Below are 24,518 nucleotides of genomic sequence, written 5' to 3' on the forward strand. Positions count from 1 at the left end.
CCTCATTATTCCTCAGTTGCAGCACTTGATCCAGTACATCCTATTATAAACACAAATTAAGGTCCACACAATGTAGTCGCCAGTGCCGGTCCTCCCTGCACGCAAACTACAAACCACCAGGGGCCCCCCTTGATCTCGTATATTATTTACTGTCTTATGACTCCTGTCAGTGCTTTAGAAACAGTGACCATTATTCTCAAGTTTGAATATTTAGATAATTATTAATGTATTTTTGTATGTTTACTTAAGCTTTCTTGAGTAAACAATATTTATCACGCTTTTGTTTTGTTAGTGAATTACACATTGGAAAATAATTTCAGCTGTTATAGTTTTTGGGACTGCTAGATGGTGCCAGAGCGTTACTTTCAGAAAGCATTTTTTAGCTGTCAACCAAAATTTGGAATGAATTGTTTTTACTGCCAGTTTAATGTGTTGTCTTTCAGTCTTCATTAATTTAGATTTATTAATTGAATAATTATATTTTATTTATGTTTATATTACTTGTGTAAATTTGACTTTTATCTTTTGCTGACAGGGGCTCCCTGACAAAGTTTTGCTTAGGGACCCCAGAAGTCTAGGGCAAGCACTGGTAGTCGCAAGATACCAAATCAAGGTCATGAAATCATAATGTCTCTCTGAGATGTAGTCTATTTTATCATGGTTTTAATTCACTGTTTTTGATGTGTGCCCTCCCATTATGAAAACTGTCCCGTGGTTTAAAGGAGAAGCTGCTCACAGTTCACTTTAAGTTAGTTTTGTTCATAATTGTATTCCTAAGAAACTCAAGATAATTAATGTCTCTGATTAAGATGCTGTCTCTTCTGATGTCCGTCAAAAAAAATTGCAGACTTTTTTAAGAACTTTATTTGTACTTCCTCCATGACATGTGAAGCCACTTCCAAACTGCTCTTCAGCCATAAATGACTGTAGCATTGTCACCACTTTTTAGAAAATCCTTCCAACCAATTATTACAAGTTTGAAGAACAAGTCATTAAATTTTTTTTTTTTTTTTAAATGAACACAGTTTATAATTTAGACTTTTGGTCCCAGAGTGCTTAATTCTCTCTAATTTCCTCCATTCTCTCCCTTTATCAATCACTCGCACTGAGAGGAGAGCTTAGCGTCACTGCATACGTAGTCAGTCTCTCTCTCTCACTCTCTCACTCACTCACACACACACACACACACACACACACACACACACACACACACACACACACACACACCATATGGCTCACAATTTACCCCTCCTTCTCCTTGCCTCTCTGTCTCTCTCCATCTGTTTTTACCGCACACTATTCTCAGATGCTGCATCAGAGATATTGGGTCACTGGGCTGAGTTCACTACTATAGAAAATGGACCGGACAAAAAGATTGGGAGTGGAAAGAGAGAGAAGAGGATTAGCAAGAAGAGAAAACAATATTGATCATTTCGGAACATAAATGGATCACTGGAGCGTGTCTGAAAGAGAAGAGGAGGATAAATAATCCTCCCACATCCTCCGCTCTCCATCCTGCATCCTTCAGGCCTCTCCCGCCTTTCCCTCACAGTTTTCATCTCCATAATCCATCAGAGAGACGACTGAATTCAGCTGCTACAACTTCTTCCTTTTCTTCCCACTGTGCTGTGGATCCTCATCTGTCCGTTTTTCACTGCTCCCGCAGATGATTGTTTTTAACTCCATGCTACGTTTGCTGAGGGTTCTGATTTTGCATCTCACCCGTGGACTTTCTGGTGTGTGTATATGTGTGTGTATATATATGTGTGTGTGTGTGTGTGTGTGTGTGTGTGTGTGTTTATGTGTTCTTATACTGTATGTGCCTCTGGTATTATGTATGTGTAGGTATGTTTGTATATGCTTCTGGGATACTGGGTTTGTGTGTGTGTGTGTGTGTGGTTTTTTTTGGGGGGGGGAGGGTCTTCAGCTTTGTGCTTAAACTATATGCGCTACTGGGATAGTATATGAGTATAGTTGTCTGATAGTATATGAGTATGATTTCTGTGCAGATCACTGCCAGTAAATCTGCTTGTGAGATACATGTGTTTGTGGGATGTGTGTGTGTGTGTGTGTGTGTGTGTGTGTGTTTTATTGTAATATGTCTGTTTATTTTGTACGTTTCAGTTTTAGTAATAGTAGTACATTTACATTTATTCATTTAGCAGACGCTTTTATCCAAAGTGACCTACAAATGAGGAAATACAAGCAAAGCGATATATCAAGCAGAGAACAATACAAGTAGTGCTACCATACAAGATCTTTTAATTGAGTTCTAGAAGAAGCAAAGTGTGCAGAGTAGAGGTGTAAGTGCCAGAGTAAGGGTTTTTTTGTTTGTTTGTTTGTTTTTTAGGGGTTAGTTAGGTGTTCAAAGAAGAGGTGGGTCGTTAGCTGTTTTTTGAAGATAATGACAGATTCTGTAGTCCGGATTGAGGTTGGAAGTTCATTCCACCACTGAGTGACAGTTAGTGTGGAAAGGGACCTTTAGCCACGCTGAGTAGGCACTACTAATTGTCGGTCATTGATCGATCGCAGATTGCACGAGGGAACGTAAGCCTTCAGGAGAGTGTTGAGGTAGGAGAGTGCTGTTCCAGTCAAGGTCTTGTATGTGAGCATCAAGGCCTTGAATTTGATACCGGTGGCTACAGGAAGCCAGAGGAGGGAGATGAAGAGGGGTTTGACATGGGTTCTCTTAGTAGTAGTAATATTTATAATACTAATGTTGGGTTTAGAATCAGACTTAATAAATAATATTACTAAATAAATACACAACGCACTTTGTTTAACATCATTTAAACCATGTATATACATTATATAGCCAAAAGTATGTGGGCACCTGACCATCGCACCCATATGTGGGTCTTCCCCAAACTGTTGATACAAAGTTGGAAGCACACAATTGTATATGATGTCAATTTCCCTTGACTGGAAGTAGGGGGTCAAGCCCAAACATGTTCCAGCATGACAGTGCTCCTGTGCACAAAACGAGCTCCATTAAGACATGGTTTGAGTGGCTTGCACATAGCCCTTAGCTCAACAGCAGTGAACACTTTAACCGCACTCAGCTGTACTTATGCTAGAAGTACACAGGGGCTTGAGTTTGGACTCAAGACTTTTGGAAAACTGAAATTTTGTATAATGTAGTACTCATGCGCTTCTCTGTAAACATATCCACTAATATGACCTCTCATTTTCTAAATTAATCTGACTTGGTTAATGGAGTCTCTGAGCATTTTAGGCTTGTTTTTAGTTTGTTTGTAGTATATGCTGTTGTTGTCTCACTAGTGCTGCTAATGCTAAGCCTCTTGTCTGCGCAAAGCAACTGTTACTGCTGTGCCGGTGAGCCTTCATGTTAGTGTCTTTTTCTCTTGGTTTTAGCTCTGCTTTATGTCTGCTACAATTCATATCGATCGATTAAATTCAACTGGTGAGGAAGTATTTCTACTCAGAATTTCTATGCTGAATTGAGTGGAAACAGTTATTGTGGTTTGGGCACCTTACAATGATGCCCCCTGGTCGGTATAGCTGTAACTGCGGACCCGGAACCCACCGGAGTGATTATACCTCATAGCTGGCTTGGGAACATCTGGGGAGCCCCCAGGCGAAGCTGGAAACTGTGGCTTGGGGATAGAAAGGTCTGGACTGACACTGGGACCCCCACTGTGACCTCCACCAAGAACCGTGGAAGGAAAATGAATGAATAAATAATTGTCCAACGTTAGAGCATTATATGTTTGTCAGGTTATTTGTTTGTTTTTTTTTGGTTAAGAAAATAGTATGGCAAAAACATCTCCATCCAAAGACATTATATTTGAGTGACTGTCCATCAGATTAATACAGAAAATGAAGTGAAATTCACCCTAATATTACACATTTAAGAATATAAAAATTACTTGTCTGCCTTTTAATTTCAGTTTGGAAGCATTACAATTTTTATTAGTGATAACTCTGGTTACAGTTAGTTGATGGAATGGTAGGAAAGATGCTAGTTGTGTGTGTGTGTGTGTGTGTGTGGTAGATATGGTTGAATGAATGCAGGGACTATGTGATTCCTTAAAGTCATACACTTGTTTAAAATATTTTTCAAATGAAAATTTCTCATAAATTCAAATTTACATTTTTTTTTAAATTTAATTGATTCTGCACCTTTTTACTAATCAATGTCATGTGTTAAACAGGATAACATTAGCTTCCTGGTGTGAGATAACACCCAGGGACACATCAACATGGAGAATAGACTGTTAATAGTCAATTAATAATTGTTTAAACCGGTGTCTGCCAATGACTTATCACTGCAGACTTTTTAAGCATACTTCAGGGGTGTTCTTTGAGTTACTGTGAAGAATTATTTTATATTTGGTATAATGCCAATGCTGATTAGGTGTTAAGATACATGTTAAGTATTTCTGAAAAAGTCTTGCAGGTGATGAGGAAAATTCTGTAACAGTATATGTCTGTGTGTTACAGCTGGGTGACTGGGTGATGGAGAAGATGCTAATGGCACGTGACTCAACCTTTGATGACACTCAGCAACTCCATAAGAAGTGGCTGAAGCACCAAACGTTCATGGCCGAACTCACACAGAACACAGAGTGGCTCGACAAAATTCAGAAGGTGAGGACTACAGTGGGGGAAATAAGTATTGGACGCGTCAACATTTTTTTCAGTAAATATATTTCCGATGAGGCTATTCCCATGAAATTTTCACATAACTTTATTTATGGACTTTAATGTTGTGAATTCTTTATATTTCCGGATTTCTTGAGTTCATACTGATGTCTGGTGGAAATTTCATGTGAATAACCTCATTGGAAATATATTTACTGAACAAAATGTTGACACATCCAATATTTATTTCCCCCACTGTATGTGTGTGTGAGTCTGTGTGTGTGTGTGTGTCTGTGTGTGTACAAATGTGTTTAACTCTGTGAAATCATATGTGCTAAAAAAAAAATTAAAAATTGCAATAGAACTTTCTAAAGTCAGGTGCAGCTCTATTTGACATAAAGAGGGTATCTTTTAGAACTTTGCGAATAAATGTATGCTTTTTTTACTACTTGCAACAAATGATAGATCCATACTCATTTATATACAATGAAGACTTACAAGGAAGCTGTGAAGAGAACCAACTCTCTGCAGGTACAGATTTGTCAGATCTATATTGAAAGCTCTGGATTCTTTGAAGTTTTTCAGCTTGTGCGAATAAAACACTTTGTTAATGTTTGGTGGCAATGCCTTTTAATTGCTTAATCACTGAACCTTTTGGAACAACGTTCATTCATCCCTGGGAGTTCGTTTTTGCAATACAGTGTCTGTGTGGTCCCAAGATTTGTACAATTACATACAATTGTTCATACAGATGTTTGTGGGACCTTCAGTTGTTTGGAAATTGGTCCTAAGGAGGAATTGGACTTGAGGTCTTGGCTGAGTTTCTTGGATTTCCCGTGGTATCAGGGACAAAATGACACTGGCTCTGAAATACAGCCGCAGGTGCACGCCCAATTAAGTCCTAATTATGACAGTTGGCACCTGTCCATATGGGTTTCCTCTGGGTTCTCTGGTTTCCTCCCACCTCACAGCAGGTTTGGACTGGCTAAAGATACACTATATGGCCAAAAGTTTGTAGACACCTGACCATCACACCAACATGTAGTTCTTCCCCAATCTGTTGACACAAAGTTGGAAGTACACGGTTGTAAAGGATGTCTTTGTATGCTGTAGCATTACAATTTCCCTTCACTGGACCTAAGAGGCCGAAACATGTTTGAACATGACAGTGCCCCTGTGCAAAAAGCCTTCCCTGAAGAGTGGAGGTTACTGTAACAGCAAAATCAGGGCTAAATCTGGAAAGGGATGTTCAACAAACACACATAGGTGAGATAATTAGGTGTCCACAAACATATGGCCATATAGTGTAAATTGCCCCAGGTGTGAATGAATGTGTGTTTGAGATGGTCTGATGTCCCATCCAGGGTGTATTCCCACCTCATACCCAGTGTTTCCGTTATAGGCTCCAGATACAAGGCAACCCTGACTGAAATAAAATGGTTATTAATGAGTGTGAGTGAGTGAGCTTGCAACATAACAATGGGGGGGCTGTCATTTGCATTTCTTAACTACACATAAAAAGATAGCTAATAATGTCATTAACAGAAATTATAAAGTGGGTGGCCAGGTTATCTGTCTTTCTGTCCGTCAGTCTGAGAATATGGTTAGGGCGATGTCTCAAGAACAAGTGGTTATACAGTATGTTTGTAGGATTTATTTGAAATTAACTGATTAGATTCTGAAATTGATCCAAACAGGATCAAGGTCACAGCAAAGTCAAATGCCTAACATAGGCTTTGATCAATATCTTTCTTCCTGTTTGAAATATATTTTAATGGTATTTCTGGCTTACAAATTAGTAACAAGTTATCCCTTTTGATGGCGTCAAGTTCTACTTGTTTTCTTTTGTAATTGGGAGGGATTTCTGAGTGAAATAGCTCAGTCTTTGCTTACTGATTGCCGATAGTGGATGAAGGGAGAGATGAGACATAATGTGGTATTATATCATGTTTGGCTGCAATTATAGCTGCAAATCGTGTTACACAATTCACTTGATTTGGATGGAAATACTTTCAACTTAAAGCTGAAAGTCTGTACTTTGACCTCATTTATTATTTAATTCCACCTCGAATATACTGTGATAGACAGCTAAAATACAATAACATTGTTGTTGTCCAAATATTTATGGACCAGACTGCATACTTTCAATTAAGTTAGTTTTAGTTCCAGGTTGTAATTACAAAATATGGACTGGTTCAAGGTGGGTAAATACATATGTAAGCCACTTTCTAAGGATGACGTTGGAGGACCCACCTGGTCACAATACTGGGGCAATTTTACCACGATGACTTCATCTTTAGCAAAATACAGATGTAAAGATTTAAGGTATTACTGCCCTACAAACATCCAAATACTAGCTAGTCAAGTACATATTGTATAGTGCCCATAATACCATGGTCTGTCTGAATACTCCATTCTGATTGGCTGGAAGGTATGTGTTCAAACCGTATAATGTGCAGGTAGTTCTAGTCAGTTTAATCACCAGTCTAAATTAATGTGCTGCCTAGAAACAATTGTAACCGTAGTAACATACAGTTACAGTTGCATAGCTTCATTATTAGTAGAGATGCAGCACAGACACAGGTAATTCTCACACACACACACACACACACACACACACACACACACACACACACAAAAATTCTTCTTTTGCTGATGTGCTGTGTTGTTTTTTTTTCTTGTGCCAAACATTTCTTTTGGAATTATGGCAAAAAATTTTAACTTTGGTCTCATAATACCATAACACATTATAAGTAGAGATGCACCGATACTAAATTTTTCAGCCGATACCGATAACCGATTATTCAGTGATATCGGGTGATACCGATAGTTCTGCCTTTTATGCCTTCTTATAAATGAATAATAATTAATTCCACAATTCTGAAAGAAATGCAAATAAAAACTTTATTCTCTCCATTTCAACAAGTTGTTTCATAGTAACTGGTCTCAAAAACAGAAAACACATTACTCAAATTAACATTAACACATGAACTAAATTCTAAGGTTAAAGTAAGATTTCTTAACTTATTGAATGTTATTAATTCATATTTACATTGACTGAATTCTAAAAAACCTCCTGTTAGGCTCACATTCGACACCACAAACAAAAGCATTTCTACTTCATCATTGACATCAAACTGGTAATATATAATATAAACATTTTTATATATTAACATTAACTGGATATGAAATATACTACTCTACAAATATATTTTTCTGTGCAATATATACTTTTTTGTCAACTCATCTTCATTTAAATCTTTCAACGGTGTACTGGCCCTTTAATTCAGTGCGATCAGCTCTAGCAGCGCGGCAAAAAAAATAAAAAATTAAACTGAAATGAAAAAAAAATGAAACTCCCGCTTCGCTACTGCTCACATCCGGTGTAAAATTTTAGCAGTGCAGAGATTACAGAGCTTACAAACTGCAGTTTTGTCATCATTCCACACAAGAGACATCTTCCTTTACACACAGCACGAAATCGATGTGTTTTCCCGCCCTCTTTTGATTGACTGGATATAATTGGCCCTGATCATCGGATGTAAACTATCGGTCAATGGTGTTAAATATAGCCTTTATCGGCCGATACCAATTATCGGCAGATACATCGGTGCATCTCTAATTATAAGACATGGTTTTGGGAGATTGGATGTTTATTAATGTATTTTTTGGTTAAAAAAGGCTTCCGTGTTGCCACTCTACTCCATAGCCAAGAGATATGAAGAATTCGGGAGATTATCTCATGTAGGGAGCAACCAGTACTTGCTAGAAATTACTGCAATTCCTTTTAATGCTGCTGTAGGCCTTTTGGCATCTCTGACCAGTTTTCTCCTGATCTTCTCAATTTAATTTTAAGTCCTGTTCTTAGTAGTGTCACCGTTGTGCCATATTTTCTCCACTTGTTGATTATTGTCTTTACAGTGTTCCATGGTATATCCAATGCCTTGGAAATTATTTTGTAATCCTCTCCTGATTGAGACCGTATTTTTCAACAATGAGATCCCGTACCTGCTTTGTAAGCTCATGTGGCCCATGGCTTTTCCAGTTGGATGTTACCAAGTAGATGTCAGGAAAATCCTATAGGAACAACTTTACTTAGGGTTAATGAGTCACTTTAATTGATGGCAGGTGTTATTTAACATGAGTTTGAATGTGATTGGTTGATTCTGAACACTGCTACATTCCCAATTATAACAGGGTGTGCACACTTATGCAACCAGGCTATTGTTCTAAAATGATTCTTATTGTTTTTCCACCTTAATTAATAGGTTATATTGTCACAAGGTAGAAAAGGTTCTGACATGATTGATCTTGTTTTCATTTTTTTTTTCTTACATCACAAAAACCTGCCATTTTTACAGAGGTGGGTAGATTTTTTATATCCAGTGTATAAATGCATGTAGACCATGTTTTGGCCCAGCCCTAAAATTCTATTAAATGTTTGCTTATAGCTGGGCTACTTTGGCCCACAATACACTTACAGTTTTGTTATGTGCATAAATTCAACTATATTTGGCCCAAAATTGTCTGCTATGTGGGCTCCTGTTTTCCTGACCCAGTATTTCTTTCTCTTTGCTCCCATCCAGCTTTCTAAACCAGTTCCTAAAAATAGCACAGTACTGGACTGTGAGTCTCTCAGACTGCCCTAATTTACAGTCTGTTTCACTTTCTCTCAGTTTTAATTACAGAAACATCTATACAAGATGAAATTAGTGTAACATACTGTCACAGTAGCCTAATTGAATGTAATACAGATGTGTAGTCAACCTACTAATGTTAATTTATCTAACACCATTGCTAGTTATAATAATATGAAGGACGTGTATGAATAGGCAATATACATTTCATGCTCCTGAAACAAAGGCTTACCCATTTGGATGGAAGCTGACCTCGGAAATCCCATACTTTCCCCATACTTAAGGGAATAAGTATCTCAGTGTAGGCAATCCCATAATTCTATTCACTGGATCCAACTTTCAACAACCATGATGGCTCAAACTGTCCTCACAATACAGTTTGATACGTTTACAAGTATAAGAATTGCTAGCAATCATATTTGTGCTCCTGGTTGTGTTTTAGCTTGGAAGAAGTCATTCTGTGCTAATAACTAACTGGCTAAAGTAACGTCTTAGCTTCTAACTAGGTTAATTACCAAACACGAATTTATGGGCATTTTGGAGAACTAGTTCTATTTACCCATGATGCAGTTTTCAATGATCATGCAATAACTGGCAATTTGTTTACAACTGAGCCTATTCTTTCTTTTCCATATGTCCATAGAGAACAGAAAATGTTGAGAAGAAGGATCCGTTTAATGCGCAATCTAAAGAGGGCTCAAGTTGTAGGGATATGCAAGACAATATTGTCTCCCTGGTAAAATAAATAAATAAATGAATATGCAGTTAAATCTATTAAATAATTCAATCCATATTTATGACTTAAACATCATGTTTCCATGGTCATATGGGGACTTCATGTCAAACCAGTTAGGACTGGTATAAAGCAGCATTGATGGTTTGCCGGATTGACTACAAACCGTCTCAAACTCTGAGAAAATCAAAAGTTTAATAGCAAATTTCTGCACATTATTTTTTCAGATCAGCTGGATTAAGGAAGATACACTTTTGATGAAAGTTTCAGTGTTTAATGGTGCAGCAACACCTTTTTAGCAAACACATGTGACCAGAAGTTCCATGGACTTTCTTTTAAAAGAAAAACATAAGTATGATAACCAGTGCTATGTAGTAAAAGATAGTGTTACTTACTTATTAGCTACTGTCCTGCATGTAATCACACTTTTATTTTATGAACTTGATTTTCCAAATCAACATTCTGTCTAATTATTTTAATTACAAAATGCCAAAGCTGACACAAACTCTGCCATACACCACTTTCATCAGACGGTTTGGTCTTTTAAAAAGCCTGTAAATCTGCTGAAGCTGGGTTTTGTAGTCTGTTTTATTATATTACATTGTCCCTTCTTGGCACTTGTAGCACATCATCCAGATATTAATAATGCACTACATTTTGCAGAGCTAACAAGTGCGAATATACTAATACTCTAAAAGTAATTTTTATACACAGCTCCAGTTTTATTCTCTAATGCCCCCTTCCTCCACATCTCTCTGTCCTCTCTTGCTCTCTCTTCTTTCTCAGGAAGGTGAGCGGTTGATGTCGGAGAAGCCAGAGCTGAGTTCCATGGTTCAGCAGAAACTCTGTGAGATTCGTGAGTGTTGGCTGGAGCTGGAAAACTTGACACAGGTCAAAGCGCTGCAGCTATTTGAGAACGACCGTGCACAGCAAATCACTCAAAATTACACTCGCCTGAATGAGCGTGTGCAGCAGCTGGAGCTGCAGCTAACCCACTGCGACCACGGCCACGACCTCACCTCCGTCAACAAGCAGCTCAAAAAGCTCCAGGTCTCATTTCAGCACTGACAACTTACATGCTGTTATCATTCCCTTTTAATTAACATTAGCATGGGTTTCACTTAAACATATTTTATTAGCACTTTATTAAGATTAGGTTTTTGTTTTAACTAGGGCTGCAACAGCTGATGGACAAAATCAATAAAATCAATGATCGATTGAGCATAAATATAGTTTTTTATATACTAAGATACTGTAGTTATTAGTATAGATTAATAACACATTTAATGGGAATGGCAGAGCATATTGAAACATGTTCTGAGTCTTTAATTTTAAATATTCAGTTGGCCTCATGACAAAACAGAACCTCATATTTGAATTTAAATTGTAGTCAATTCATATTGTAGTCATTTGTGGGAATGTGAGAAACTTTTGAAGTGCAATGTCCCAGGTTAAACCATGCTTATTAACCACTGAGTATTGAGTTGTCCCACTTTATCTGGTTTTCTAGCTGTATCATACACTTATGGTCATATTTATTGATATTTCCTGCCCTATCAGAAAGCATTATCTCCTGCTACTTTGGCCAACAAATCAACAAGTTAGTAGTTTTTATGACAACTGGATGGGTTGAAAATGATCAAAAAATGAACTATTAGTTTGTACGAAATGCCGTCATCTTGTGTTAGTGCGCTGTTATTTAGTTAAGAGTTCTATAGTAGTACTAGGTGATTGGAATGCTCCACAGAAATAATTTAAAGTAAGAATGTTTTGTATTTAAATGATCTAAACAGTTTGGTTAATCAAAAAAGGTAGCTTAATTGATCAAAATAATAATCAAAGTAATAATTAGTTGCAGGCCTAGTTTCAACAACAAACCTTATTTTTCTTTTGTTTTCTAATTTCTTTTTGTAATTCATTTTAGTTTCTCACTAGTTTTAATCAAATGTATAGTTTGCTATAAGTTTATGATGCAAATTAAATTGATGTGGCTGGTTGTTGGTTTTTTTCTGACAGCATGGTGCTGCTTTACAGCTGATCTGAGTTCAGTTTGAGTTTCATTCCTCCATCCACATCCATCCATCAATCTATCCATCGGCGGTACTGTAGCATCTCTGATTTTCTGTTCTGTTCCTTTTCTCACCTCTCTTTCTTTCACCGCTCCTGTCTTTCTTTCTTTCTTGTCTTTTTTTAAAGTGTTCTTTTTCATTTTTGACAATTTTAGTTAGGTCTACCCTATACCTTCAGTTCATACAATATATCCACTTAAAATTTACAGACATAATGGCCTTGTACTTGTAAATGTATTTTAAAAAGTGTGTATTCATAAGCATAAAATTTCTTGAGTTGTTTTGGCTGTACAGTCAGGTGAAAAAATAAGTACACCCCAAGGAAATTGCTGGCTTTTTTTTTCTTTTTCTTTTTTTTTCTTTTTTTTTTACATATTTGGACAAACAAACATTTGATCATCTTTGAAACAGTGCCTATTAATGAAGTTGATATACCTGAACAAAACCACAAAGAAAATGAGCTTTTTCAATCATTTATTCAACAGAAATATGAATAGATGTGATATTCCTCTGTGGCCTCATAAGCTAGTATTGCCCCATTTAGCAGAAATAACTTCTTGTAGGCGTTTTGCACAATTGTCCATCAGGCTTGCTAGAATTTTTGACCACTCTTCCTTGCAATATTCTTTCAGTTGCAAGATGTTTGAGGGTTTTCTTGCATGTACAGTTGCAATCATAATTATTCAACCCCCATTGCAAATCAGGTTTATTGTCAACATGTACAGACTTTCAGCTGTTTGCTATGAACAAAGCAAACAAAGTAACTGAAATAGTTCAACACAACGAATGCTTCAAGTGGTTTCTCCAAATTCAACTGAAAATGCAACTTATAATGATTTCTCCAATTTCAAAATGATTCAACCCCCTGAATAGAATCCCTCATAACAGCACAGATATGAAAAACGTGTTGTCTCAATTACACCTGATGCAAATAATCAAGGGCTTCATTAGTTGCACCAGATGTGCTTGAGCTGAAACACATGGAATACCTGAACTGGCTAGGGGTAGAAAATCAGGAAATACCTGGACAGGGCAGAAAAATGAAGCTATCAACGGCTGCAACCAGATTTCTGAGAAGGCAGGTTGTGAAAACCCCTCAAGTGACTGCAAAAGACCTGCAGCAAGACTTGATGGCACTGAGGTTTCTGTGAGCACAGTAAGGCACGTACTAAACGCAGAAAGTTTCCATGACAGAACTCCATGGCATACACCACTACTGACCCAAAAGCACAAGAAAAGTCGTCTCAAAATCATATAAATAATCCACAGAAGTTTTGGGATTCTGTTCTGTGGAGCGATGAAACAAAACTGGAACTTTTTGGCACGATGGATCAGCAGTATGTCTGGAGAAAGAAGAATGAAGAAAGAACACTTTGTCCACAGTCAAGCATGGTGGTGGCTCGGTGATGCTCTGGGGCTGCTTTGTATCCTCTGGCACTGGAATCCTGCAGCGTGTGGACGTCATGCCTTCTGTGAGGAATCTGAAGCTTGGGCATCATTGGATCTTCCAACAGGACAATGATCCCAAGCGTACCTCAAATTCCACCAAGGCTTGGTTGCAGAAGAAGTCCTGGAAGATTCTACAGGGCCATCAAAGTCACCTGACTTGAACCCCATAGAAAATCTCTGGTAGGATTTGAAGAAGGCGGTTGCGGCACTCAAACCCAAGATTATTACTGAACTGGAGGCCACTGCTCATGAGGAATGGGCTAAGATTCCTCAGGAACGCCGCCAGAAGCTGGTGTCTGGCTATGCATATCGTTTGCAGCAGGTTATAAGAGCAAAAGGGTGCTCTACTAAGTACTAAAGATGCTTGCCATGAAGGGATTGAATAGTTTTGAAACTGGAGAAATCGTTATAAGTTGCATTTTCAGTTGGGGAATTTGGGGAAACCACTTGAAGCATTCTTTGTGTTGAACTATTTTAATTGCTTTTGTTTGATCTGTTCATTACTAATAGCTGAAAGTCTGTAAGTTTTGACAATAAACCTGATTTCGACTCGAGGTTGAATAATTTTGATTACAACTGTACTGCCAATTTCAAATCCCCCCACAACATTTCAATGGGATATAAATTCCATAACCCTCCATTTCTTCTTTTTGAGCCATTCCTTAGTGGATTTGCTAGTGTGCTTAGGATCATTATCCTGTTGAAAGGTCCACTTTTGGTTCAATTAAACCATTCGGACAGATGGCCTCACATTATCTTCAAGTACTCTTTAATATGATGCAGAATTCATAGTTAAATGGTAAATGGCGCACTTATATAGCGCTTTTATCCAAAGCGCCTTACACTGTGTCTCATTCACCCATTCACACACACACACCAATGGTAGCAGAGCTGCCATGCAAAGCACTAACTTGCCATCGAGAGCAACTTAAGGTTCAGTGTCTTGCCCAAGGACACTTCGGTATGTGGAGTCATGTGGGCCGGGAATCAAACTGCGAACCCTACGATTAGTGGACAACCCGCTCTACCACCTGAGCCACAGCCGCCACATATTTAAATCAATGAATACAAGCTGTCCAGTCTCTGAGGCAGCGAAGCAACCTCAAACCATAACATTTCCACCACCATGCTTCACAGTTGGTATGAGGTGCTTCTCCTGAAAAGCTGTCTTTGGTCTGCACCAAACATGTCTGCTGTTGCTGTGGCCAAACCACTCTATCTTTGATTCGTCTGTCCAGAGCACATTATTCCAAAAGGCCTGGTCTTTGTCTATATGCTCATTGGCAAACTGTAGTCTTACCAAGGCTTTTTCCTGGCATGCCTCCCATGCTGGTCAAATTTATGCAATCTCTTTCTGATTGTAGAAGCATGTACTTTTACACCAACAGTTGCCAGACTTACTAGCAGATCCTATGATGACATTTTGGGGTTCTTGGAGACTTCTTTTTACATAAGACGTTCTGCTCTTGGGCTGAATTTGCTGGCACGGCCAGTCCTGGACACATCGGCCGTCGATTTGAAATCTGCGACATTTGTAGATGATTTTCCTTACAGTGGAATGATGTACTTCAATAATTTGGAGAGCTTTTTAAATTTATTGCCAGACTCATAGGCATCTACAACCTTTTTTTTTCCTGAAGGCCTTACAGAACACTTTAGATCTTGGCATCATGACACCACACACCTTAATAAGAAAGGGAACATCAGACACTAGATATGAGAGGGGTATAAATAAGACAGGTTCCATCTGCATTCCCTAAGGAGGTTCTAATCACCAGCACCCAATCTTGAACACCTGAGTCTAATTTTATGGATTTAAAAGTGTGATAAATGTAGGGGTGTACTTACTTTTTCCATGTGACTAAATTGTGGAAATTACTACATAATGTCAATTTTATGTGTCTGTTGATAGAGTGAATCAACGTTGTTTATAAGCCAACAATTTTCATGGGGTGTGCTTATTTTTTCATACGACTGTGTGTTTGGGGTCATTGTCACATTGAAACATACATCTTCTCCTCAGATTTCGTTTCTTGGCCTTTTTACCAAGGGTGCCAATATTAGCTGAGGGCACTGTAACTTTTTCATAGATTCTTTGTAAATTTCTCTTTCTTTATTTTGTTCCTACCTGCCATCTTTCTTTCTTTCTTTCTTTCTTTCTTTCTTTCTTTCTTTGCTCTCTTAGCATTAGCATCTTGTTTGCACTAGCTTGTTTTCACTTTAATGAGTTGTTACCATTAGCATTATATTAGCCTTAGCTAACTAAAAAAATTCCTATTACTTATGCTATCTCTCTCTCTTTCTCTCTCAGATGATGGAGCGACAAATGGAGGAGTGGTGTAACGAAGTGTGTGATCTGCAACTGCAGTCCTCCTCTCTCCCCAAGGAGTATGTGATGACAGATGCAGTGTCTGAGCATCAGGCTGAAGTGGAGACGCGGATCGTACGTCTCATCGAGCCTTTGAAGGAGAGACGAAGAATCCTGCTTTCCTCCAAGGAGGTGCACCAAGTGCGCCGTGACCTGCAGGACGAAATTGTGAGTTTACAAGAGACTTTGCAAGAAACTTTAAGAAACAAGATTCAGTTAGTATATGCAGAGCTATGTATAATGTGGAGAGTGAGTGAGCAATTTGCAGTTAACGAGTTACGTTATTGTGCGTGTTATTTTATTTCTGTTAAATGACAGTATTTTCCCTTTCTCTTTGTCTCTATTAGCATTAGCATATTAGTTTTAATATTTTATTAATATTATTAACATGTTTGACTGTCTTATCATTAGCATATTATGTGCACTAAAATATTTTTCACCTTAATATTTTTGTTAACATTAGCAATTGTCTTCTCTCTTTCACTGCCACATTTAGCTTAGTATAAAGGAAAAGGTGGGAAAAAGTGATCAGGGCTGGTCACAGCCCCATACCGATCTGAGGTGCAGAAGTTGGAAACCTCTAGAACAGTGTTTCTCAACCGGGGGTCCGTGGCATAATTGCAGGGGGTCCGTGGGAAAGTTTTTAAAATGTTTAAATAATATTTTATATATACATATTTTGTTTGTTTGTTTGTTTTGTTAATTGTATCAAAACATATTCAAATATATCATACACCCATCAAATGTAAGAACAATTTAAAGATATGTTTTAAAATGAACTCATTTGTTTATTACAAATGAAATGATCATTTGCTAAAACCTATGAATGGTAGACAAGTTCAAGTGTGTCGCATTGACGGATAAAATAAACAAAAGAGAATTCAGAGAGTCAAATTAAATGTCACACCAACAATAAAATGTAAAGAAACGAAATAAAATTTTGAAATGTTTTGATTCAATGAATGTCCAATGTTAATATTATTAACGTTAAATATTAATAAAAGAAAGTAACATATATAGAAATGACTGTTAAATATATAGCCTATAATTGCTGTGGAGTGAAGGGGTCCTTGTGGATTGTTCGAAATATGCTAGGGGTCCAGAGCTTACAAAAGGTTGAGAACTAGTGTTCTAGAATGCCAAACAGGACAAAGTCACAATGGGCTACTTTCCATTGAGAAATTCTATGCAATTGAAAACAAGCTCTATGTAAACTCTTGGTTGCATTATTTAGCCAGTTTGCCACTGTTGAGTGTGTTTAGATTACTGTGTTACTCACTACACAGGATCAGATTTACATCCAGGTTTGGGGAGTAAAGGAATACATGTAACAGCATTACGTAATCAGGATACAAAAAAAACTGGTAAGTGTAATCCGTTACAGTTACTTCAAAAAACAAAGTAATCAGATTAGAGGTACATTTTGTAAAAAAAAAAAATAATAATAAAAAAAATTTGAAATACTATCAGGATTACAATTTTTGGGTTAATATCAGATTATTGTTGTTCATGTAAACGTACTGATGGACAACAAGAATCTGATACTAACCTGATGAAGACAAAACTCTGATTAAGAAACTACCATTTAAACAGTGATTATTGATGACCTTAATCTGACTAAAGTCATACTCGAAGTAAACACAAATCGAATTAAGACGTGTGGAGTATTCCTAATTTAGTCGCATTATCGTCGTGCATTACAGACATATAAACACCTTAATCACACTATTAACGTCGTGTGGGAGTTTTCGCCGCATTTTGCAACAGGACAAGTACACACACGGCAGTGCTCAACCATTTGACGGCAAACAAGAGAGCACGGCTGTGTCCAAAACCACGTACTTACCTACTATATAGTAGAAGAAATACATGTATCTCAGTTACTATATAGTAGATAAGTACACGGTTTTGGATGCAGCCCATGGCTTCAAGCAGTTGTCTATTTGCACGTATAGCATGACAAATAATTAACTGCACTTGAAGCTTTTGTAACATTAAAAATAAAAACACCCAAAACTGTATACGGTACCATAACGAAGACGGACTGTATGTCGATTCGTGAAATTCAGGATGGAACGTCGGACGATGTACCTTGGGGACGTAATGACGTGTGCCGTTAATTGATTTATGTTCTATAACATGTAAAACGGGAACATGAAAGGAATATTCTAAAAGCAACTCATGTAAACACCTTAATCAGAATATTGTCTTATTCAGAATAAGGTGAATAATTAGATTATTGCTGTCCACGTAAATATGTCAGCATTGCTTGGCCATTGAGTATAGTTTGGCCTCCTCCTCAGTTTTGCAGGAAGCCAGTGGTTCAGGATCGAACTGTTCAAGTGATGGGTCCTCTGTGCTGATACTGATCAAGTCTTCCAAGGTTGAATTGCGTGCTTTTGATTTTATTTTGTTTGGAGCTCAAAAGCTACATTCACACTGAGCAGCCAAAATTGGTACTGTAGGACAAGCAATGTCTCAGCTAGATGCATTCTGCTCAAAGCGCATGCTGTGTCGTTGCCATATGTCTTGCACACATCCAGTCAATTTTTCTTCATTAGTCATATCTGAGAAGTAAATTTGGTGAAAGGCAGCTCTTCACATGCAATCATATAGGCAGTGTTGAATTTTATTTTTAGCTCTTTCCATTCGGTCTCATCATGTAGTTTACATGCACAAGACACTGCTTGTGCTAACGTGTTTGTGTTCATTAGAGATGCACCGATGTGTCGGCCGATAAAGTCTATTTTTCACGCTATTGGCCACTGGCCGATAGTTTTAAAAACATCAATGATCAGGACCGATTATATCCTGTCAATCAAAAGAAGGCGGGAAAACACATCGATCTCATGCTGAAGATGTCTCATGTGTGGAATGATGACAAAACTACATTTTGTAAGCTCTGTAAGCTCTGCAGTGCTAAAATTTTACACCGGAAGTAAGCAGCAGTGAAGCGGGAGTTTCAGCATCGAGTCTAATTGTTTTCCCGCGCTGCTCGCGCTGAATTAAAGCACCAGTACATGGTTGAAAGATTTAAATGAAGATGAGTTGACAAAAAAAGGTATATATTGCACAGATATATGTATATATTTGTAGAGTAGTGTATTTCATATCCAGTTAATGTTAATATGAGTTAATATCATCAAAAAAAGTTTATATTAGGCCTATATATTACCAGTTTGGTGTTCAGTGATGAAGTAGAAATGCTTGTGTTTTGTGGTGAGTGAATGTGAAGCCTAACAGGAGAATTTTTAGAATTCAGTCAATCTAAATATGAATTAATAACATTCAATAAGTTAAGAAATCTTACTTTAATCTTCAGAATTTAGTTAATGTGTTAATGTTAATTTGAGTAATGTGTTTTCTGTTTATGAGACCAGTTACTGTGAAACAACTTGTTGAAATGGAGAGAATAAAGTTTTTGCATTTCCTTCAGAATTGTGGATTTAATTATTATTCATTTAAAAGAAGGCATAAAAGGCAGAACTATCGGTTGTCGGTATCGGCTGATATCACTCTGAATAATCAGTTATCGGTATCAGCTGAGAAATTTAGTATCGGTGCATCTCTAGTGTTTATGCTTTTGACTATAGTCCTGTTTTTCACAATGTCTTTCCTGAAATGGAAATTTCATTTCGTTCCCGTAATGAAATCCCTTTTTGCAGTTATTTCTCACAAAAGTCACAAAACATTTTCTGTGTGCGATGATCATACCTGAGTCATGCAAACTCTTGAATCCAAGAAGTCTTAAAATGTCTTTCTGCACTTTTACTCAAGTGTTTGTTGACTGACACAGAAAGACGATCCTCATACTGGCACAACCGGAGCCTGATTTTTTTTATTAGCAGGTGTGCCATCATCGTTGATTGTTTGAAAAAGTCTGATATTTTTCGATTATGACATGTCTTTCTGACGCGGAAAGCTGATCCTCGCTTTCCCCTGTGCATATTTTGGCGCTCTGGATGAATTTGAACTCTGTGAAACTGCTTTTTTTTCCCCCACTGAAACTTTCATGCGCAGTGTCTCCTTTTATTACGTCAACACAACAAATTATGTGACAGGCTACTCCTCACAGAACACGCAATTAAAAAGACATTACATGCCCATTTTTTAATTAGAACGTGTAAATTTATATTGTCGCCATAACTTTGGTCGCAAATGTGAACATTTTAGGCGCAGTCTGGAGCCCTATGGAGTATTCCCTTTTTCTTTTCTTTTTTTTACATAATGTACCAGTAATGTGATTACTTTTTTGTATCCCAATTACGTAATGCCATTACATGTATTCCGTTACTCCCCAAGCCTGAAGGTTACAAAGTGCTAACACTGGACACTCCTTCAATAAATGCTAAATAAATGTATCCTAATAGAAAGCTTCACCATATCAAGTATAGGTTTTTCTTTATTAAATAACAACACATTTTGAAAAAATTGTTGTCAAAAAAAATTTGACCTGGACATATATAGAATGTCCACAATGCAAGTCTCGCATTAATAAAAAATTTTTAAAAATCATTTGAATTACTGCTAGAACTATCAGAGCTGTTATAGAAAATGAATCAACACCTTATGACCAGATCAGATTCGAGCACTTTGGTATAAATGTCAGTAAATGAATACAATGACTATTTCAAGAAACAGTTTTCCCCTTACTTCAAATGAAGTTGATCAGCCAATACATTTTTGGTGTCTGAAGTTTGGTTCTGTAGTTTTGTGTGGATGTTACAAGGCTAATGTAGCGCTTATGTTATAAAAGTTTGGCTTCCAGTTTAGTATCATGAATGTCTATATATCAAATTAGTATTCCTGATCATCTACTACTTAGGTTCAGTAATGTACACCAATCAGCCATAACATTAAAACTACCTGCCTAATGTTGTGTAGGTCCCCCTTGTGCCACCAAACTAGCTCTGACCTGCTGAGGCATGGACTCCACAAGGCCTCTGAAGGTGTGCTGTGGTATCTGGCACCAAGATGTTAACAGCAGATCCTTTAAGTGTTGTAAGTTACGAGGTGGGCCCTCCATGGATCAGAGTTGTTTGTCCAGCACATCCCACAGATGTTTGATCGGATTGAGATCTGGTGAATTTGGAGGCCAAGTCAACACCTTGAACTCTTTGTCATGTTGTTCAAACCATCCTGAACTATTTTTGTAGTGTGGCAGAGCGCATTATCTTGCTGAAAGACGTCACTGCCATTAGGGAATACCATTGACATGAAGGGGTGTACTTGGTCTGCAATAATGTACATGAATACCAGGACCCATAATGCATCCTGGTGCCATCTCTTCCCCCAGGTAAATGATACACACGCACTTGACCTTCCACATGATGTAAAAGAAAACGTGATTAATCAGACCAGTCCACCTTCTTCCATTGCTTCAGTGGTCCAGTTCTGATGCTCATGTGCCCAATGTAGGTGCTTTCAGTGGAGGACAGGGGGTCAGCGTGGGCACTCTGACCGGTCTACAGCTACACAGCCCTATACACAGCAAACTGCGTTGTTCTGTGTGTTCTGACACCTTTCTATCATAGCTGTGCTACAGTAGCTCTTCTGTGGGATTGGAACAGATGGGCTAGTCTTTGCTCCCCATGTGCATTAATGAATCTTGGGCGTCGATGACCCTGTTGCTGGTTCACAGATTGTTCTTCCTTGGACCACTTTTAGTAGGTACTAACCACTGCATACTGGGAACACCCTACAAGACCTGCCATTTTTGGAGATGCTCTGAACCAGTCATTTAGCCATCACAATTTGGCCCTTGTCAAAGTCGGTCAGATCCTTACGCTTGCCCATTTTTCCTTCTTCCAACACATCAACTTCGAGAACTGACTGTTCACTTGCTGCCTAATACATCCCACCTCTTGACAGGTGCCACTGTTATGAGATAATCAATGTTATTCACTTCACATGTTAGTGGTAATAATGTGATGGCTGATTGGTGTACAGATGGTACTCAACCAGAATAACTTTTTTGTCGCCATGGGTGCCACTGCAGTTGCAGCGGCAACATGTATGTGCTGTATGTGCGGCAACATGTATGTGCTATAACCACAGCTCATTTTCTCAAGTAGCAATCAACTGCGCCTTGCCAAAGGGCTAGGTTTGACGGTTGCAGTCAATGGAGAATACAAGAAAAACAAATCATATTAGCAGAACCAAATTTACTACTCAAAAGCCCACGTAAGTATTTGTTGTTTAGAATGAATTCAAACCGAATAGTAAATGTCAAGACTACCCCAGATTTTATTTGATTAAACTTTAGAAAGATGTGCATTATTATTTATATCATTGTAACTTGTATTATTTTGTCTTTGCAATAAAATAAAAATGTAAGGAAAGGTGGATTACTCTGCATGGGGGCATTAAGAGTGAAACCTAGTTGTTTAATACCCTACATTAATTACAGTAGTAGGCTTTATGCCAAATGTTGTGTACAAATGTTTGAAATGTACATTTAATAATTAGAAACGTTGCAAAGCAATAGGTGCTTTTACTATTTGTTATCTTTGTTTGTTGTCCTTTTTATTAGGAGTAGGTTTATTATCAATTGAAAACATAATAAAAACATTAAGTCCTGTATGGTCCTGTTACCTTTTTGGCCATTTGATTTTCCATTTAAAAATGAATAAAGAGAAATGAAAATAAGAATTATGCTCGATTTTTTTAAGCTTACGATTTAAACGTTTGTGTTCTTTGGCTTGAACTAGTGTGACTACATTTTGAAAGACACGAGAGAAAAACATAAAAACGAATAAGTGAAATGAACCTTTTAAATTAAATAAATAAGTATGTTTGGGGATAATGGAGTGCAAGCAAAACGGAGCAAAGACTATTTTTTTCGTTCCAGTTCGAGTACATTGTTCTAATAAGCTTTGAAAATAACAGTAATATGAAATCCGTCACTGCTGATTTTTCATGTGACAAAATAACAAAAATATGATACTGTTATATTTTCATTACTTTTATATCTATTTTTATTACTATTAATTTATTGCGGCAGTGGTACACGTGGCAGTAATGGCCATTCTGGTTGAGTACTGTGTGTATATTGGAATTATTTTTCTATTTGAAATATGTAAACATGTTCATATTTGTGTGTTTTCAGCTGTGGGTGCAAGAGCGCCTTCCACTAGCTACATCACAGGAAACTGGGAGTAGTTTACAGGCCGTGCAGCAGCTCATGAAGAAAAATCAGGTAACGCTCCACATCTCTGGTTCATTTTAGGTATACTTATGAAGAATGCAGTGTTAAAGGCAGAGGCAGTTTGCTTCATTTCCATCGTCATTACAAGGACAAATTTTAACCTAGGTATCTTTTTGATTGGGAAAGACTTTCCCTCAGGACCGCAAACACTGACAGTGCAGATTCCACCTGAGTGGAACATGGTGCTATTGTTGTATATTGTACATTGGTGTATCACATTAGCAGATATCAGCATATTTCTACAGTAGCACAGCATGTTTCTCCCCTTCAGAGTCTGCAAAGGGAACTGGAGAGCCACCAGGGGCATGTGGAAGAGGTGATGGAGCGAGCAAGTACGTTCTCATCGGTGCGCACGACCGAGGCGGAGTGTGTGAGCGCGTTAATGGAGGATCTGCACCACCTATGGGGGGTGCTGTGGGCTGAGACAGAGCGTAAACAGCTTCACTTAGACTCCATGTATCAAGCTCAACAGTACTACAGCGACATTACAGAGGTGGAGGCATGGCTCAGCGAACAGGAGCTGAATATGATGAATGAGGAGAAAGGAAAGGTAGCACAGGAAAAATGGGTGGCACACTACAGTACATAAATTTCATACAAAGTGCACAAACGTGTTTGTTTGTATGTGTTACAAAACAGTGCCATTTATATCCTAATAATAATAATAATAATAGTAATAATAATAATATTGCATACTCATTTGCATGTGCAGTGGGATAAATTGCTCATACAAATTGTGTGCATGTTCTGGGTCCTTTCCAAAAAATAATTGTGTAAATTATGTCGTCAGCAACATCGGGGGAGGAAACAATATGTGATGGAAATTAGATTTTTTTTTTTGTCTCCGATAGCCTTAAGTTTGGATATCAAGGACACTAATAGAAGAGTGAACTGAATTTAAGAACTCAAGTATAATTACTATTCAAAATACAATATGAACTAATAAAAGATTGTAGACATGAGTGTGCACTATGGTAAGGTAAATGTGAACCATTCAGAGTTGTTTCTTTTTTTTAAATGCTGCTGGAATTGGATGTCTGAACATGCACATTTACCTTGCAGTGATCTAAAATTTACATTTACTCATTTAGCAGATGCTTTTATCCAAAGCGACTTACAAATTAGGAAATACAAGCAAAGCGATATATCAAGCAGAGAACAGTACAAGTAGTGGTACCATACAAGATATTTTAATTGAGTTCTAGAGAAGCAAAGTGCCAGAGTAAGTTTTTTTTTTTTTTTTTTTTTTTTTTTTTTTAAATATTGTGTGGGGTTGGCATTTTAGGGGTTAGTTACATGCTCACAGAAGAGGTGGGTCTTTAGCTGTTTTTTGAAGATAGTGACAGATTCTGTGGTCTGGATTGAGGTTGGAAGTTCATCCCACCACTGAGGAACAGTTAGTTTGAAGGTTCTGGAAAGGGACCTTGAGCCACGCTGAGTAGGCACCACT

At 37.7% G+C, this 24,518-nt stretch overlaps 1 protein-coding gene across 1 annotated transcript in view; it reads left to right on the forward strand.

The window, feature by feature from the left end:
- LOC128606875 (spectrin beta chain, non-erythrocytic 4-like) overlaps positions 1-24,518 on the forward strand; it is an 87,179-nt gene that overhangs the window by 39,346 nt on the left and 23,315 nt on the right. Inside the window, exons 18-22 of the mRNA XM_053623385.1 lie at positions 4,465-4,611; positions 10,762-11,025; positions 15,805-16,029; positions 22,970-23,059; positions 23,340-23,618. Of these exons, the coding sequence (XP_053479360.1) occupies positions 4,465-4,611; positions 10,762-11,025; positions 15,805-16,029; positions 22,970-23,059; positions 23,340-23,618 (1,005 nt within the window). The remainder of the gene's footprint in view (positions 1-4,464; positions 4,612-10,761; positions 11,026-15,804; positions 16,030-22,969; positions 23,060-23,339; positions 23,619-24,518) is intronic.

This window comes from Ictalurus furcatus, chromosome 4, assembly GCF_023375685.1.
Source record: "Ictalurus furcatus strain D&B chromosome 4, Billie_1.0, whole genome shotgun sequence".
NCBI classification, from domain to species: Eukaryota; Metazoa; Chordata; class Actinopteri; order Siluriformes; family Ictaluridae; genus Ictalurus; species Ictalurus furcatus.